Here is an 18700-nt window from a genome sequence, read left to right as displayed (position 1 = left end):
TTATGATATTATCGCGTTTCATCAAGTTACATATAATTAATTGCGTCCATAAATTGGCCAATAGAGATCGTTTGAAGCTGAAAGATTAAAGATTAAAGATATGCCCCACTTCGAATTGAATTTTTGAGCCTTCGTCATAATCAATGGATATAATGCGGCAATCAGCGTGTTAATCAGAAAGTCTGTCGGCTCGGTGAATCACTCAGAATCGAGCGCGTAGAATACGCTAACGAGTCGTAGATTGTCCAAGAGCCAAATCGATCGCCGACGGGATCGTTCGATCCTCTTGTCCTCCATCCTTACTGTTCGACGAATGTCTTCTTCCGCAACGTGACTTCGCAAAAGAAACCATCGGCGATGACGAATCGTTCTCCCGAAGCTGCCGTCACGCGTGTGAAATTGTTCGTCGTCTGCGGGAAGAAAAGGCATTTTTGCGGTTCTCGTGCGCTAAATAATCGCCAGCTTTCAATTGAAGCGACCATGTCTAATTCGCGAAATTTCTCTGTCATTAATTGCGGGACAATAGAGCGGTCACGCTCGCGCCCGGCTAATTGTGTCACGCTGCTTGGTCCACCTTCTGGTGGCTACGAGTCTGGCACATATCCATCTACTTTTCATCTCCAGACCGATTGACCTTGTTCTCCAATGACCCCGAGCCACGTATGCCGCTGGATACCTACGCACGCGGCAGCGGATTGACGAAGAACTAGGCTGACCGGAATGGAGAACGATGCGTTAGGTGGGTTGGGTCGGCTGGGTTGGGCCGTCGTCATCTGCTCTATTCCCGATACCGTTACTTCACGAACACCCGATCGCGCTTGGTATTCTTGAAGATAGCGCGCGACGCTTGTCGCTGTCTCGTCGATCAAGCTCAGACGACGGGCAGCGGTAATCGATCATCGCTCTCGGCCGGGATTCAACATCGAGAAGTGTCTCGTCGATGATCTCATACACGTGTCGCTCTTCCTCACTGCTTGCTCAATGATAACAGTCAAACATCAGATGTCATATGAATCCCAACATTTGCATACTGAAATTTTCTACGATTTTTAATCCTACATATGTAAGATTGTACCAATTACCCTAATTATAATATCAAGGCAGATGTGACTCTCGACAGGAATACTATCAATTTTTTTCTCTATTTATACGTTCCTTTTCTCGAAACATTTATCCTTGACTGCCGAGCAAAAGTATTACAATCTCATTATAACAATTGTCATTAGCAGAATACACATATACATACACACACACACACACACATATATATATATATATATATATATGTGGTACAAAAATTTATCTTTTAATTTTCGATTCTATAAAAAATTTGTAAATAAAATTTTATTTTATTTTATCTGATATTTTAATTGTATGTAACCTAATATTAAATTATAAAGCATAAAAGTCTTGAGAGAAGAAATTATGTTATTTGAAAATCAAAAACGCATTTTTTCAAAACCACGCGTTTATTACACATATTTACGTTTGATTACACTCTCCGGGGAATTTCAGAATTTAAAAGGCGCTGACATGTCGGAACAAGTGAGGAAAAAATGGCTGCCAACGAAGGATAATAGTTTATGGATAGGATATCAACTCTCCACTATTGTTTTTCACGAGCGCTTTTTCTCGAGGGACACGGAACTGTTCTAGGAGTTGAGTATCATGTGGACGGTGTGACTGAGCGGGTTGTAATTTAAGACGGTCAGAAACTCGTTCCTAGATTCCTGCTCTTTTGGAAAGGTGGCCTGTCGTTTGGTATAACGGTAATAACGGTCAGGAAAGCCACGAGAGAACAGTAGCTCGAATAACGCGCTATAGATTCTTTCCGCCGGTCACTGACACTGACTCTCTTCACAGTTTGACAATCGGCCGACGGTGTTTTCTGCGGCTGCTGCGATAAAGAAACTTTTCTTCACTGAACTACCTTACCAGCGTTATTCGACTTATTCCTCGATAATGAGCCGGTTATGCGAAAACGTACAATACGCGCGATGGATTTACGTTTATAATAAATTTACATTCATTCATTATAAATCATCGTCCGACACGTCTCGTACGAAAAATAATTGTCGCCGAGAGAAAGGAAACAAGAGCGATTGTTATCGATATGTTATCGACACAAGCGGGTTAATGCGATTGAAATGTTGCGCGATATTTCTATCGCATTTTAACCGAGAGGTCACCGATTATCAATCAAATCACAAGCCGCGCGTCGGTGTCGTTAAAGCGGCGGGACGCTTTTACCTTGATCGTGGCCGATCAATTCAGATGATTCTCTGAATTGTGCAGAAACGTCTTTCTTGCGCGCCCGTCACTTCTTACGTTCCGCGTAAAGGTTTCTCTTTACACGGCCACGAGCGCGATAAATACGACGGGTTTTCTTGTTAACGAAGTAGATGTAATTTCTCGCAGCTGAAAGAGAGGCTCGTGAGAAATCGGCCGGCAGCGTTTTCAACGGTCATTACGCATCGACGGTTTATTAGCGAAGTCCGTTCTACCGGAACCTGCAGGCAGATGCGGGCGACGCCGCGTAAACTTTCACGAAAGTTTACCCTCTTCCTCCTCACGGGCCCTCCCCTCTACCGGTCGTGGAAAGCGCTTTTCTATCGGCGAGGTCTAATTTTTCCCCCCGGCCTTGAAGTCATTGACCGCACCTATTAACGGAAGAACTCGAAACGCTCGCCAGTCCGAGCGTGTCGTAATCTCTTCCTGCAATCGCTGCCGCCGTAGCGCTGCGTTTATCCGCGCTGGATTCTACTTTCCAATCTGGTGCGTCCAAGATCGGATCAGCTCGTCTCAAGCGCGAAACGGCTCATTATCGAGATCGGCATGAAACTCACAACTGCGGTCAACCGCGTCCATTTACCTAACATTTGCATTCTTCTCCCCTCCCCCGTGCGCGTGCACTTTCTTTCCCAGCCCCGAGATAATCGGGGGCTCGTTCGTTTGTTGCGCCGGTCGTCGCGGATTTATAAGTAGCTTACCAAAGCGCTCGCATACGCTTTCATTGTGGCGATCGTTTTAGGAGAATCCGGTTCAACAGGAGGAAGTCCACATTCGTACCCCTGTTTCGCAGCCGCATTTAGCGCGAAACGTGGTCATCCGACTCCGCGGTTTTATTCTTCCGGCGCGAGCCTGGCGTGAAATCAAGCGTAAACGCAAGGAGGACAGCTTCTCTCTTTATTTATATATGTTTATGTGTGTATATATAATTTCAACATGTTAGATCGGTCGAAACGTCAGATTCATTTTTTTCAGATGAATTTGCATTTAATGGAACATTATGCATTTAATGGGAGCGAATTTTTTATCAATCCACGTAATCATCGTCGTTGTCCATAATACCTCGCTCACGCGTAATACATAGATATTATCAACATTGCTGCCTATATCGCATGTATATGAAGCCACCTGTTGAAAATCAAACTGAACTTTTTCATTGACCCGATATCTCAACAGGTAATGACATTTAGTGCTAAGCATTACCACATTCTTCCTCTGCTTATTTCTTTTTATGTTAATATTCCCAAAGAAGAAATTAATACATTCGAGGGACGAATTTCCTCTTTTTTCTTCTTAAATATTAGAATTTGTTTCTCTTATCATGTTACCCTCCCTCTTATGATTTAATACATTCTTACCATGCTATTATTGTTCTCTTTTCGCGCGCGAATAGACGAGTATCTTTAAGAGCCGCAAAGGTTTCTTTCCTCATAGAAGACCAACTCTCCTGACCTTTTCGCTTTATTGCACGCGCGCAGCTGAAGAATTGCCGGATACCTTTATTTCACATGCATTCAAACGCATCGATCTGTTTTGTGCCTCATTGGAGGAAGCAGGATATTGATTTGCCATTGGTTGTTTCGTTGTAAAAATCGCACGCGCAACGAATATATTGCCTAAGAATGGGAGAGTTTTTTTCTAACAAAAACATGGGTGCAAACGCCAAACTAGGCTGGAACGCCGCAAATGCACGGTACGCGAACTTTCGATCGACTTTCGTAATGTCTTTCGCACTATTGTTCGGTACGGCCGCCCTTTTTGCCATTATTGCGAGTCTTACGTAACGATCAAACAATAAGCCGGCTTAGTTTTCGCTGGCATTAAATGTTATTTGTAGATTACCAGTTGAAACGAACTTGTTACTTTGTGCTTGAAGAATTTTCGCGTGTCATCTTCTTCGTGTCATCTCCTTTCACTGGTATTTTTTATTTAAAAGATTAACATTTATTCTTCCTCTTAAATACTTGAATACATATATGTATTCCCCGATATCGACACGATATCATGGAGGATACATTGCTTTTCGCGGAAAATTATTTTATTAATTTTCTAACCTTTTTTCTTCCTCTGAATTTAATCGATTGCACAATATTTAATTATACTTTACCGTGAAATATATAACCGAAATTTAGACGAGAAATAAACAATGGCGATATCGTTGATTCCGTACAGTCGCATCGCAATATTATGTCAGAGTCGATGATGTGGATCGAATTAAAAATCCCGCGTAGTCCGAGCATTGTTCGCGAAGCGGCTGATATCCATGATCTAAAGGCAATTTCTCGCGTCCATCGTGCGCTATCGCCAGTTTCACAACGAACGTGGATATATAGTGTACATTTTTATGAGTCGCTCTTATGTAACGACGTAGTAAAAGGGGGAACTTTTCTACCGGCTCAGGCTTTGCGGTCTCGCGGGGAAATATTTTACGCGCGCACAGGTATCATTATATGCGCTGCGAATATTGTATGCTGAAGAAGACATGTCTTACATTAAATTAAATTACATAATACGTATACGTAAACATATATTACGTGTCAGCGCATTAAGTCACGATCGATCATCTGGAAGTCGATTGAAGAATTTGTTAATCTTTACGTGCGTTTCTCGTTCTTTCACAGTTAACGAGATAACGTCAAATGACGTCTTAATAATGTCTTAATTACGTCTCCAACGTCAATAAGACATCGTTAAGACGTCATTTGACGTCATCTTGTTAGCTGAGTTACGCTAACGATCATTTCGTTAACTACTTTTCTTTAATTCTGCTATATACGATTTATACGCTAGATAAAGTAAATGATAAATTGATGTACGATCTATGTTCACGGTTTGATCGATCCTCGTTCAATGTTAATCTCGTCGGGTTTTCCTTGAATTGCCGGATTTACTCGTCGCGGCAGGCGCTTTAATAGATGTGGAGAGTTCATTAAATCGTAACTTTTAAACGCGGATTAACAGACCTATATCCCGTAATTACGGGAACGTGTCAGTATCGCCTTAACTAACGTAATTAGATAATGAATGCTTATGGGCGTGCATCGCAGTGCGGAAGTGATTGAAAATAAAGTTCGAGATAATATCTCGTTTGCCAGCTGGCGGCCACGTGATGTGTGTTTGTGTTTAAGCATAGTTCTCATACACGGGTCGTGCGAGAAAATCGGGTCAACTCTCACGGACGTCATTTGGATATTTACTATTACCTAACGTTCAGATCGCAGGCTGCACTTTTGTCCGCCGGCATCGTTAATAGAACGATTAAGGATATGCTTTCCCACCTATCTAAATATTAGTATAACTCCACAGCAAATGACACAGTTGAACTGCAGCGCGAAATAACAGGTCTCATTATTGCGAGGCTAGATAATTCAGCCAGGGTCACTCCCGTCAATCTATGTTATTCTCGAATAAGCTGTGTTTCCATAAGCGGAAATTATACTGAAACGCGCTGCATCAACTTTAATTTCCAAGCGAACGGAGTCCGCGCTTCTATTTCGAGCTGTTTCAGGATCACATGCACCGAGAAAATCGTACAAAACGAAAGTTGTCGCAGTTATTCGAGAAAAATTCCCGATTTTGACGTTGAGTGTAACGAGTTACCCGACTTTCCGAAAGTTTGTCGACTTTCAAAGTGTCGCAACGCGCCCACCCGCGCGTTCCGAAATCCCACTCGACAAGTAGAGTAGCATTGAATTGGCCAATCAAGATAGAGTGATAGAAAGAGCGAAGATTTCTTTACCGTGATTGGTTAATAAGCGCTCCCGTCGAGCGGCATTCCCGAACGCGCCCATTGTTACCGCGGCAGACGCGAAATCAATTGTCACACTTCCCCGCGAGCGAGTTATTTCGCTAACGCGGTTTGGCCGGAGAATTCGACTTCTTTAACTCCTCTGCAACGACCTTTGCAGCGGCCGTATCCAGGCACCTCTGATTACCCATCCTGCGGGTTGCACGCGCGCGAGATCCTTCGCGCCGGAGCGTGTGCCGGGCGTAGCATTTGAGCGGACAGAAGAAGGCGTAGGCATATCGCGCTGCATTGCGACCGCCTGAGCGCGCGTGTGCACCAGGGGAAGCTACATCGCGGACGACGAGGTTACACCGTGACGATTACACGGCCGCTTGAATATTCGCGGCTGCCCGCTGCTGAACGCGAGCACAGGTCGCGTACCGGGGATTGACGGATGCGTGCGCAACACGCGTGTCCCATCTGTCTCGCACGCAATGACCGCGTGTCGATCGCGCTACGTGCACACATCGCGCCGCTTGTTTAATACCGTTGCATAACGCATCATTTGTAGCCGCGGGAAGACACGTGAAGAGGTGTCGAGGGTATTCCTCTTGGGCACGCGATTCAAACGCACGTGTGTACGTGCGCGCACACAAACCTGTCACAGAGGGTTCCCCCGTCTTCTCTTCTCTCTTCCCGGGGGCTACGCGCGATTCGCGTGTGATTGCCACGGTGAACACTCCCTCCGACGTCTGTTTGATTCGTTTCCGACGGCGGATTCTAAAACCGCCGGCCGAACGAGCTCTCATTCTTTTCCCTACGAAGAAAGTCCGAAAGGAGAGGAGAATTAAATGTCGTGGGATTCGCTAGACCTTACTCCGCGCTTAATGATTTTATCAGAAAGTATACATTTCTCGGGTTAATACTTGTGAATTTAAGCCACCGTAGGCGTATTGCGTGCATATCGTACTTATTTTGGCCTTTTTAATTTATTCACTCGGGTTGACTCTCCGCGAAGATAACACAGTTGGATAGAGGTGTCGATAAGTTGTTCCTTCGTTCCGACATCGCGACTGGATCTCGACCAGCCCGCGCGATCGCCTCGCTTTGTCTCGGCTCTGAGACGGAAGCGATGCGATCGTTAATGTAAGTCGTGCCGCAATGAGGAATCACGGTGATCCCCCTCCCTCGTTCCTTCGACTGGTAAAAATTTATTGATGCTACGAGGGAGAATGGAATGTTCCATCAGCGGAGAGACATCGCCCACTATTATTTACCGGTGTGTTTCAGCAATTCTCCCTTTCGTAACGCGGTTTGTCGTTACCGAGATTTTATTTCATTACGATATTAAGCAACATTGATTCTGAAGATGTAAAGAGAAAGGAACTTATAGAATAAAGGAAAATTATGGAGCTGAAAGTATCAAAAGCGTTGATATGAGCCTGCGTTTAAATTCTTTTATTTAATACATTAACCCCGGGGAAATCCATTACAAGTGAAATTAAAATCAGTATTGTTACAAGGGTTTCGCGAGGTCGCCGATCACAAGTCTGAAGTCAAAATAGGAAAATTCAAAGTTATGAATTTAACATGGATGCAAAAGAAACTTATTTAAATTTTGATATAAATTATTTACATAGGATTTTCGTGGCCGCTGATTACAGATCTGAAGTTATTATTATGAAAATCAGTCTTAGAGCGGTCAAATATTCTGTCATCGTCAAATCTATGAAGAATCCGTTATAGCATATAGACCAAAACGTACTTACTTGATTTACGATCGATTGTTTCTCGCTCGTTTCATCTAATCTTACATCGATAACATTTTCTCCTTCCGTTCTTCACTATGACTCATGTTGCGAATTTTCGACGACGTGTGTATGCATCCGGTTACATTGTCGAGATCGCCGATATAAAGCGCCTGTGCGTCTCTGTTCGTAGATCTCAGTGAGTACGGTGAGCACCAGGAGATTCAGCCGAGCCGGGACACCAAGTTCTATCTTGTCTTCCGACAGCGACATCCGCTTCACCAGAAAGCTCGGCGGCCAATACCGTTGCGGATGCTGCGTCCTCGCCGCCTTCTTACTCTTCCTCCTCTTTTCGGGCGTCTCCATATACCTGGGCTGTAAGTACATTACCGCAGAATTTAACCGCAATTTAATCAACAATACAAAAGTTCACGAGAAGACGCCTCGTGGACGACGAAAGTACCTGAAAGATTCATGAGAAACGTTACAATTGACTACGTAAATAATTAATTACGTAATACAGAGGATCTCGTCTCTCGCTTTTAGTGAGACCGTCACTACGTGAACGATATTATCCGCTGAAATCTTCCAAGTATCTTGTTCTTCGACAATAAACTCGTTGATCGTCGAGCGTCCCATCAAACGATTCAATCGGCTACGCGTACACGCATCGTCCATTATCCGAAAGATGCATGCAAGACCGTCGTTACTCCTACGCCGATCTCGGCACCGTAATTATTATCTTAATGTTATTATAAGCACGGTGTTACTCATTGGCCATCAGCGAGCCGGGACATTTTCGTCACGCGAGCGCCTCACCGCTTTCACTCGCGCCGCTCTTGCGTACCCGCGCACCGTAGGCGGCGGGCAACGTCGCAAATGAAATTATTCCACGGTTAACCGGCAATCGGCGACCTAGCGGGCATGAAATTATCCCGGTAACGCATCGCGATCGTTTGCCGGGACGACGGATGCATTCACGGTATATGAACAGTTCGCGAACTGTGAAGCGCGATCGGCGACGATTCGCTTTGTTCGAATGAATGGCGTTTCTCTCGTGGGCGCGCGTGCACTTCACCTTGGTGCCACGCTCGACGCGCACACGCCGTGCGTTACACATCAGCACGAGCGAGCGAGGCTCAGAAGATGAGAAGAGGAAGTGGAAACGGCTGTCTTGTTTCGCGTTAAGGACGCATTGTTCTCGAAATTGGCACCGGTGTTGCAACGGTATCGTTAAATTATCGATCGGTCGTGATAAATGGGAGATCTTGAACTTTGAACGTCAGCTTCGAGTCGGCATCGCCTTGTTTCTTTGACCGGTTCATAAGCGACAATATTTATCGGGTGGGTCAAAAAGTTCGACTTTCGAGTCAAACTGCGGTCTCCGTTGCATTCAACGGAAATGAATTATTCAGCAATCGAACAATCGCTGTCATTGTCCATAATCCTCAGGCAACATTCTGTGACAGCATTCGTATTCCTCTGCCATAAAAATCGGTCGGTTCCATCGTCGCCGAGGAAGGCAGAGAAATCGAGCCGGACTTTTTGAAATTGACCCAATAAATACTCTCGGTTGTATCTTACTACTGAACAGCGTGGTCATTTTTTTTTTTATTTAACCTCCGAGTTAACACCGCTTCCTTCCGTGGATTCGTTTTCGTGAATATTTCGGTTCACTTATTTAGGATGAGGAACGTGAGGTCGGGAACAAATCTATGAATCGATTTATTGCGAAAACCTAAAATATCAAACGTAACTATTAATATCACTCATATAGACTGTCAGTATTGAGGAAATAATTAAATTACAAATTACTATTAAATAATTAGTAATCGACAAATTACAGCTTCAACACTATTGCAATTTCCCCGTCGTTTCTCTCGATAATAAAGAGGAAACATTTCCCCCTTCTGAGAACGACGCGGAGTTTTCGAATTTAAATCAGCGCGCGACTATCGGGGAAGAGTTCGATCGGAAGTATACGCTAGCGTTTCTTTCAGTACTCGGTAACTCGGTCAGACCGTTATGCGTGCGTGCTGAAAGACCTCAATGGGCTTTGGCCGCATCACCTTCTTCCTGCCTTTCATCTTCTACTCTTTACTCGCGCACTCTATCTGCTCGGTTCCGATCAGCGATTTTTATCGCGCAGCGTATTCATTTCTTGCAGTATAAATTTTACTTCTTAAAACCGCCGCTTATCCCGCGAGTACATCGCGAAGCGAGCCGGACGGATTGATCGAGGATTATTTACGCCGCGTTCAAACTCGACTCAGCCGTCGGCCAACACGGGCACACTCGTGCGATACACAGCGACCGGCGCGAAGTCAGTAATTCTCGCAGCCGCTTAATTCGTGTTTACGATCGGGAGGAATAAGAGGTCACGGAAGATGCCTCACGATCATCGTGCCGGTCCATTGAGGTCTTCCAGCTGGTAAAGGTATAACGGTCTGACCGAGTTGTTGGCCGACCGGTACGTGCCTAGTCCAACGGTCGACCTTAGAGGTGGGGATCCGTGTCCTTGGGACATTTTGATCCTGCGACACTGTAACCTTATTCTACGATCATTTAAGTAACATTGACAAAAACGACCGTCGGTGGCTACTTCGAGAATAATCATTCTCCACATCTCATGTATCCGAAAAGAAAAAAAATGATGCGAAAATATACGAGGCTGCGAGGCTACGAGGAGCCGAAGCACGGATGATCTGATGATCATTTGAAAATTAATAGTATTGTGAAAGGACGAAGTTATTCGTCATATATTGCGAACGTGCCGATTTTTTCCGGACAAACAAACGCGGCGACAGCCTTCTATGAATGAACTGGTCCTTAAATACTAATAATATAGTTATACATTGTAACCCCCTGAAAATCTTTATCTAATTGTTATGTTAATTAGTAATCAATGTTTTTTTTTATTCTAATCTCTATCAAAAATTGTTGCGAAAAATATTACCTCAGCTGGAAGTCAAATCTGGACCTCCCCACTAACCGGGCTGTACTAATTCAACCACCTCGGCAGTATTCTTCGCAACAGTCAATATTTACAAAATCGTAAGAATGTATATACGAGATCGAAATTAAACGTATTCTTCCGCCCATGCTATCAACTAAATTTCCTATCAAATCAACTAAGTAAGACTAGCTCCGAAGCTGAAAATGAAATAAAAATAAATACGTCCGCACACACATACACAGAATTGATTAAAAATGCCGCGATATCAATTGAGAATGTATAAACACAATTTCATGAATGGCAAACAAGTGCCCAGTCAAGATAATTGTAATGAATTGCCTTCGTGGAAAAAAGATATTCCTCCGGAGAATCCAGAAATAGAAGCGACCGGATAGATCCTGCGTGGATTCATGCTCGAAAGGATTATCTCAGGATCTTGTTACCTCTCGACGAGACAAAAGCACCTCTAGATTACGCCGTGCACGTCGCTGGAGCAAGATGAATGAATTTTTAGCAAGACCGAGCCATTTATATCTATCAACTATCTGAACATGCACGAGGAAGTGTTTCTAGGTTCGCACTCGCACTTCGCGTGCGATAATGCAACGTTCATTAGTCACACATGAGAAAAGTGTAGCTGCACACTCGCACGAGTATCTCGGAATCGCGGCGTATCCGCGTGGAGAGGCCTCGTCATAGGCGTCGCGATTAACCAATGAGATTTAGCGCGGCGTCATTTCCCAATTTTCAGCCACCCGAATCGATCGAGTTAGACGATGTTTGAGACCGCAAGGTATTTCCGTTCGTCCAAGAGTTCCTGAACAAAAAGGAGCAATGTTCCGAAGAAGGAAATCTCGGGGGGATCGCCAGGGAGAAGTTGTGAATTATGGGAAGAAGAAACTCCATTTCTCTGTTCTCCTTCTTCATCTTCTTCTTCACATGAGAAGAGAAGAGTTTCATACACTCGTCGGTAGAAATCCAGAGGTGTTCTCACAGCGCGAGCCTCGTCCCGGGTTCGGATGAAAATGAGCGAAGGATGACTATCGCGCGCTAGATTCCTCCGAGCTAATGAGAGGAGAGCCCCGCGATTATCTTGTTACCTCTGGAAAAGATAGTTCGCGCCGCCCATGGCTGTGCCATGGGGGTCAAGAAGGTGCTCTCTCTCGCGGGGCGAATCGGGCCGGCCGGTGAAAGGTGATTCCTAGCTAACGCTCCTTAGGAACCGAGAGCGGCCGGGGGATCGCTGCGGGCACCTGCGTGCTCCCGATTTGTCTCTCGTATCGGCCGGCTCGCGGAAAATTGACCGACCGGCCGGCCGAGCGACGTCGTAATGACAGCGCTCGGGGAGCGAAATCCGCCTTTTCCGCGGCGCAACATTGTTGGCACGTTCCCCGGCAGCCCGGCTCTATCATTTGCCGATCGCACATACATTAGAAAGCCAGCCGGTGTGATACACCGCGAATTACAGCGGGAGTTGTGGCTGCGCGAGTCGCGACGTTCTAAATTCCTTCCTTTGCGGCTACTTACCTCGGCCAGGCGGTTTCGCGGGAAACCACCGAGACGCGACCGTCATCATCGGTGGATCGTTACGGCGTCTCTCGTAAGTGGCACTCGACGAATTATCCGGGTAAATCTCGTAAATTCTTATGGTTTTCGTCGGAGGCAGCGCGGTGGCGCGCGAGCGAGCGCGCGGTGACCGGCAACTACGGTTTAATGAAGCGGCGCATGATAATTATTTATTAAGCGTTGTTAGCGATAACGAGGACGCCGCCATTTTCACGGCCGCGTAATGCACAACGAGGCGATCAACTTTTGCCTGCGTCCACGGTGTAACCGTCCCTTCGCGTTGATTAACGCGTCTCCCGTTGCTCGCGGATCCGCCCGCTAATTAGATCGACGCGCGGGAACCGCGGTAAAATCGTTAATTCGCCGGATCCTCGTCGCGTAAGCCGTAGTCTCCGCACTTTCACGCGTCATTAATTTTATTTACACGATTTATTATTAGTTTTAAATGCTCGAAGAAAATCTGCTTTCTTACCGTGGATGAGTGAAAACATTTGGAAAAATCGGATTTTTCATTTTTTTTCCACAGATTTCTTCAGTTTCTTTCCGAGAAAAAATTGAACAAAGCAGTTTTTTAGCTATACAACTTATATATATTTATAATTGATATAGTTATATCGTTACTCATATATATATATATATATATGAGTAACGATATAACTATATCAATTATATATATATATGAGTAACGATATAACTATATCAATTATATATATATATGAGTAACGATATAACTATATCAATTATAAATGAATTGTATAATTATTTTCTATCAACTATATCAATTATAAATGAATTATATTATTATTTTCTATTAACTATATCAATTACAAATATTACCATTTAATTATATTTAATTATTAGATTGAGTAACGAGAATTCGAGCTCCCGATCGAGTGACAGCTTCCCCTTCCTTTTAATTTCAGACACATTCCTCACCACGGACCCACCCAGCGACCAGATATTCCTCGCGACATTCCGCGTCATCAAGGGTGACTCCTTCACCGCGGAACTGGCGGACCCCTCCACCGAGGCATTCCGACTGCGATCGCGGGAGTATCGCGATCGCCTCAATCTCATCTTCCGTCGCAGCTGGCTGAAGATATCGTTCCTCGCATCGGACGTCTTGGCGCTCGACGGGTAATGAAAAGCCTGCCTCATCAGTCAGATCCGTTGTAATAATTTCCTGCTCGAGATCTAATTGGACGTAATGCGGACGAGAGCAGAAGCTGCGTACATCGTCTTCTCGCATCTAAATTTCGAGCCTGTTCCCATCTGTCTCTCTCACCTTCGCCTGTAATTACTTGGCACTGTCGCGCGAGGCACACCCTAAAGGTGCCAGTTAAGCAAATTATGCAACGGCCTCCAATGCGCGGTGTAAGATCAGAAAATTGGCCGATTACGTGTGCCGTGGAACGCTTCTGAGGAACGCCACCTGGTTTTCCTGTTTTGCTTTCGAGAAATCGATTTTCGTAGAAGGAAATACCGGCACGAAGATAACTGACGCGCCGTGAAACCGATGGAAGCAGCGTTCTCCGGCGGCTGCACGCGGCAGAGAAATCGAGCGAGATCGTTTCGCAGCTTTCTCGTGATCTCACGACACTTGCTCCTTACGGCGCGCGCGATGAGATGTTACAACCATTATCGGCCGCCGCGTTCATCAATAATGTATCACACACGTGTTTGCGGATTTCACCGATTTATCCTCGTTGCTCCGGACGAGAGAGCTGCAGTGTTGCAATGTCATTTCAGAGCCTGATTAGGGATCTCTTTTTCTCCGCCTGAAATTTTTCAACGGTAATGACAAATTTAATGGGCAAATTACCAAGCAACTGAAAGAATTCCTCAATTTTTAGGTAAATCGAGACACACGACGTTTTCCGCGTTTTCCGCCGAATATAATACCTTAATATAGTACTTTAACGAATATAATACCTTAACGAAAGAAAAATATTAGACACTGCAAATGGTATCATGTTAAGATTATAAATAAATAAGAGAGCGAAATTACCCCACACCATGTTAGTCATTGATAAATTTTAAATATTTTCCAATTTTTTTATTTCTTTGGTTAATTTTTTTAACGTTCATCTTTTATGTTTAAACATTTGTAGAACCGAAGGTCGCGACTTGGTGGTACACTTCGACGTGAAATTTGACCCACGATATCAGACAATAACTACCGGCAATATTGTGGACATTCTGTCTCGAGAGTTGAGCCCGGAAACCTCGCGATACCTCGCGAATCTGACGATAGAGGCGAAGAGTCTTGAGGTGCAAGAAAGTCTGAAGGCCCTCAATGCGCAGATCAGCCTGCAATCGACCGTCTCGACGTTACCGCCGACGACGACAGCCCCTCCGCCGAGAAGATGCAGTAAGCTGGACTTACCCTACTGCAAACATCTGCCGTATAATATCAGCTCGTACCCGAATATATTAGGGCACAGGTCGCTGGCTGATGTCGAGGAAGATGTTATCGCTTTCAGGTATTTTTTCGCAAATTGGATAGATTCATAACAGTGGATCGGAAATAAATCGCTAATTTATACATAACTATCCCAGAGAGAAAAAAGATCTACGAAATAAACAATATTTATTCGATGAGTATTAATAGCATATTTACTTGACTAATATACATATTTCTACACTGAGAGAAAAAGTAAAACACATTTTCTTAAATTTGTAGTTTCTCACGAAAATAATTGTTTATTCTATCTACATAAAAGGATTTAGACTTAAGTAAATATTAATACCTACCGAGTAGATATTTTTTATTTTTTTTTTATTTTTCGGTGTATATATAAGGTGAAGCAATAACTATTATCACATACGAAACGTAAGAATAGGAGGACATTTTACCTAGCAGAAATTGCATCGATACCAAAGGTCGTCGAACACCTTCATCTGAATGTAAACGTTCTTTGCCTTCATCTAGTCGTGAATACAATTTTTTTATTTTTCGGAGATATTGAAGATGATAACAGTTACCGTCTCACCCCGTATAATGCACATGGAATAACAGTGCAATGTAACTTGAATCGAATTGCTCCAATGATCATATCGAAATTAGGGAGTTAGTGGACGCGGAATGCTATCCGTTGGCCTACGACTTCGTCTGCCAGGCACTGCAGCCCGCGTGTCGATCGAGTCAGCCGGAGGATCTGCTGCAATTGCCTTGCCGCAGCTTCTGCAGGGAGTTCTGGAACGGATGCGGCAGTCGTCTCCCCGAGAAGATCAAACGCGCCTTGGATTGCTCCAATTTTCCGGAGTACGTCGACCCTGGTAGTTGCAGACCGAAACCAGGTGAGAGTAATTACCTCGGTTACGCAACATAATATAATGATTGCAAGCGGGGTCTTTCTTCACGGAAGATATTGAGAGTAGTGTGTTCGGTGAACTGAAATTGATTGATACACGCGTCAACAGGATGCGTCCAAGCACTTCAGTCGAAGGCTCTGTCCCCGAGGATTTGCGACGGCATAATCGACTGTCCGGATCTTTCGGACGAGAAGAACTGCGCCTATTGTCGAGATGGTCACATGCACTGCGGAGTGGGAAGAGCTTGCATACCGCAAGCGAAGCGATGCGACGGCAAGGCGGACTGTCCGAATGGCAGCGATGAGAAAGATTGCCGTAAGTAATATGCAACGAGCAGCGCTGATAACATCAAAACATCGGGGGATTTTAGGAAAATTTGCAGATAAGAAAATCGTTTTAGAAATGATATAATTTCTCTTTTTCTGTATATTATTTTAATTTTTGTATTATACACTTTGTTACGATAGTGTTTTTAGCACCGAGCGTTCAAGCGTTAAGATCGCAATCATGGAGCACACCGCACGCCGCGAGATACATCAAAGAGGGCTACGTTGTGTTCAATGAAAAAGGCACCGTCGGGAAGCTTTGTACGGCGAACTTAAACGCTACCCTCCCGGAAACGGAGATGGATAATGTTTTGCAAACAGCAGCGAGCTCGTTGTGCACTTTACTCACTTATTCGTAAGTATTCGCGTTGCTTAGTGAATTCTGATTTTGCGAAAGTGCCTTCTACGATGTATTTAAGAAATATAGCGTCAATCAGTAATTTGAGACGGATGTCGATTATCATAAAAAATATATCACCTTATAAAACAATTGAATGTGAAATACTTTTATAAGTGATATGTAATATTTAATTAAATATATAATAATATATGTAATAATTAAACGTATATATTAATATTTTATACTCGTGTCGAGTGAAATATATATTATAAAAAAAGATCGTAACAGAAATCGTCGTGTCTTGCGATTATAGCGGTGTCGCTTTCGTCGAAGTACGAATTGACGATGAGGAGGATGTTCCTTATGTCTACATGGAAGACCCATCAGCACCGGAAATAACTTTCGTCAGAGCTCCTTGTCCCAGCAAGGAAGTACTATACGTTCAATGCTCCGATCTCGGTATGAATTGTCCAATATTTTATCAAATATTTTAAGCTCAATCTATATACGAATATTACGACGCAATTATAATAATATTCTATGATAGCTTGCGATAAATGTTTTAACTACATCATCATTTATGTATTATTGTATTATCGTGAATTTTCATGAACTTTTCGGTTTCCTTTGAAACCAGAGTGCGGGATACAACCTTTACGTGCTAATGGCGGCACCGAAGGTCTCAATAAAATGGCAGAACCCGGAGACTGGCCTTGGCACGTTGCATTATTCAAGGAAGGCGTCCACGTTTGCGACGCCACTCTGGTGGCGGATAACTGGTTGCTCACAACCGCGTATTGTTTCCAAGGGTGAGCACAAACGTTGTCGCTTGATTATGTGTTACGTATAATAAACTATACAAAAGAGCGGATTTTATTGTATCGTAATTTCTACGGAGTCAATTGTCATTGTAGTCAACCAAAAGCCGAATGGTCCGCCAGACTCGGCGTCGTACGGCTCTCGAGCACTTCACCTTGGCAACAAGAACGTAGAATCATCGGCATGATTAAATCACCGGTGGAAGGCACGACCGTTCTGGTGAAATTGGACAGACCGGTGACGACCTTTTCGGACTTCGTGAGACCGGTTTGCCTGCCCTCCAGCGAGGATCCACCGAGCAACGCGTCGCAATGCAACACTCTCGGCTGGGCTAGAAACCGTACGTTGCCGATCATTTTATATTGATTTCTGTCTGTGTGTTTGGAACTCGAGGTTCTCAAATATTTAGAAAGTTTGATTATTCTTGCCGCTTTATTGAACATTTTTAAAATATCTATTTGACGTTCTAATAGCACGATGTCTCTTTCATTAGAGAAATATTTAATTTAAAAACGTATTTCGTTATATGTGTATCTTGTCGACGACATAAATTTGTTCGAATCAAATTTGTTTACTCTTCAACAATATTTTAATGCTATTCGAGCAGAATGTTACGAATTAAATTAAAAAAAAATAATACTTTAGCTCTGAGTATTAATATATCATTATTTCTTCAGTAAAGCGAGATAAAAACTTTCTTGATAGACAATATATATCGTCTGTTCTTTACGAGACAGGCGATTTGCTGCAAAGGGTACAACTCAAACACAGCGAGATGGAGAGGTGCGAAAATATTAGCATCCCGTCAGTAAACAGTGTTTGCACCGAGCAGGCATACTCCATGGACGATTGCAACGTAAGCCAAGATATTACGACGAAAATACTCGTTTTTTTCTTCTTTCAAAATATTTATTATATAAACGAATGCATTATTCGCATTTATATTAGAAATTATAAATTAATATCCCCTCTCTCCCACTGTCCAAGAGAAAAATTACTTCTTCTTCGTAATTAGCAATTCCAGGAATTAGTAGCGCAAGATGCTATATTGTTAAATTTGAACAGGAGGAGGAACTCGCCGGCAGTCCAATGCTGTGCCTTCAAGCGGATAATCGGAAATGGGCACTGATGGGCATCGGCAGTTGGAGGATAGCCTGTTCAAAAGACGGCATTGAGAGACCTCGACTGTATGATAAAATTTCGTCACACATTGATTGGATCAAATCTACTATCGGCTGAGACTTCGCACCGAGTTTATCGCATGTATTTAACGCATGCACGACGGCAACCGAACGAAAGGAAAAAAAGACACATCCATCGCACTCCAACTTGGGACTGATATCGAAAATCGAAATTGCTAATTTCTTCCTCAATATTGTTTCCGTGTTACGCAAGTACACTCGATCGCGTCTGTTTCGTACGAGTGCAAACGAGTTGCTGCTATTAGCGCGTCGCTTCGTCAGGTATGAAGAAGTCGTATCCTGCGTTCTTGTAAATATAAGTATCTTAATCTAGGATGCGAGAGTCCTTCGTTACCGTGGCATAATTCTTTAACTTATTTTTCTCGTCCTATATACGTATATAGAACGTAAAAAATGTATATATATATATATA

The 18700-nt window shown here is 43.7% G+C and overlaps 1 protein-coding gene across 4 annotated transcripts in view; it reads left to right on the top strand.

Moving 5' to 3' along the window:
- LOC106741598 (atrial natriuretic peptide-converting enzyme) overlaps positions 1-18688 on the top strand; it is a 40759-nt gene extending 22071 nt beyond the window's left edge. For all 4 annotated transcript variants that reach the window (XM_014613750.1, XM_014613749.1, XM_014613748.1 and 1 more), the window contains 11 exons: positions 7958-8141; positions 13210-13423; positions 14398-14769; positions 15354-15586; positions 15710-15916; positions 16069-16282; positions 16581-16726; positions 16905-17076; positions 17182-17426; positions 17824-17942; positions 18152-18688. In XM_014613750.1, the coding sequence (XP_014469236.1) occupies positions 7958-8141; positions 13210-13423; positions 14398-14769; positions 15354-15586; positions 15710-15916; positions 16069-16282; positions 16581-16726; positions 16905-17076; positions 17182-17426; positions 17824-17942; positions 18152-18325 (2280 nt within the window). In that variant the 3' untranslated portion in view covers positions 18326-18688. The remainder of the gene's footprint in view (positions 1-7957; positions 8142-13209; positions 13424-14397; positions 14770-15353; positions 15587-15709; positions 15917-16068; positions 16283-16580; positions 16727-16904; positions 17077-17181; positions 17427-17823; positions 17943-18151) is intronic.
- The last annotated feature ends 12 nt before the right edge of the window (positions 18689-18700 follow it).

The sequence above is a fragment of the Dinoponera quadriceps genome, unplaced genomic scaffold (assembly GCF_001313825.1).
Source record: "Dinoponera quadriceps isolate SergipeBrazil2010 unplaced genomic scaffold, ASM131382v1 scaffold586, whole genome shotgun sequence".
In the NCBI taxonomy this organism is placed as follows: domain Eukaryota; kingdom Metazoa; phylum Arthropoda; class Insecta; order Hymenoptera; family Formicidae; genus Dinoponera; species Dinoponera quadriceps.
Note: the sequence above shows the minus strand (reverse complement) of the source record. Positions and strands in the feature narration are given on the sequence as shown.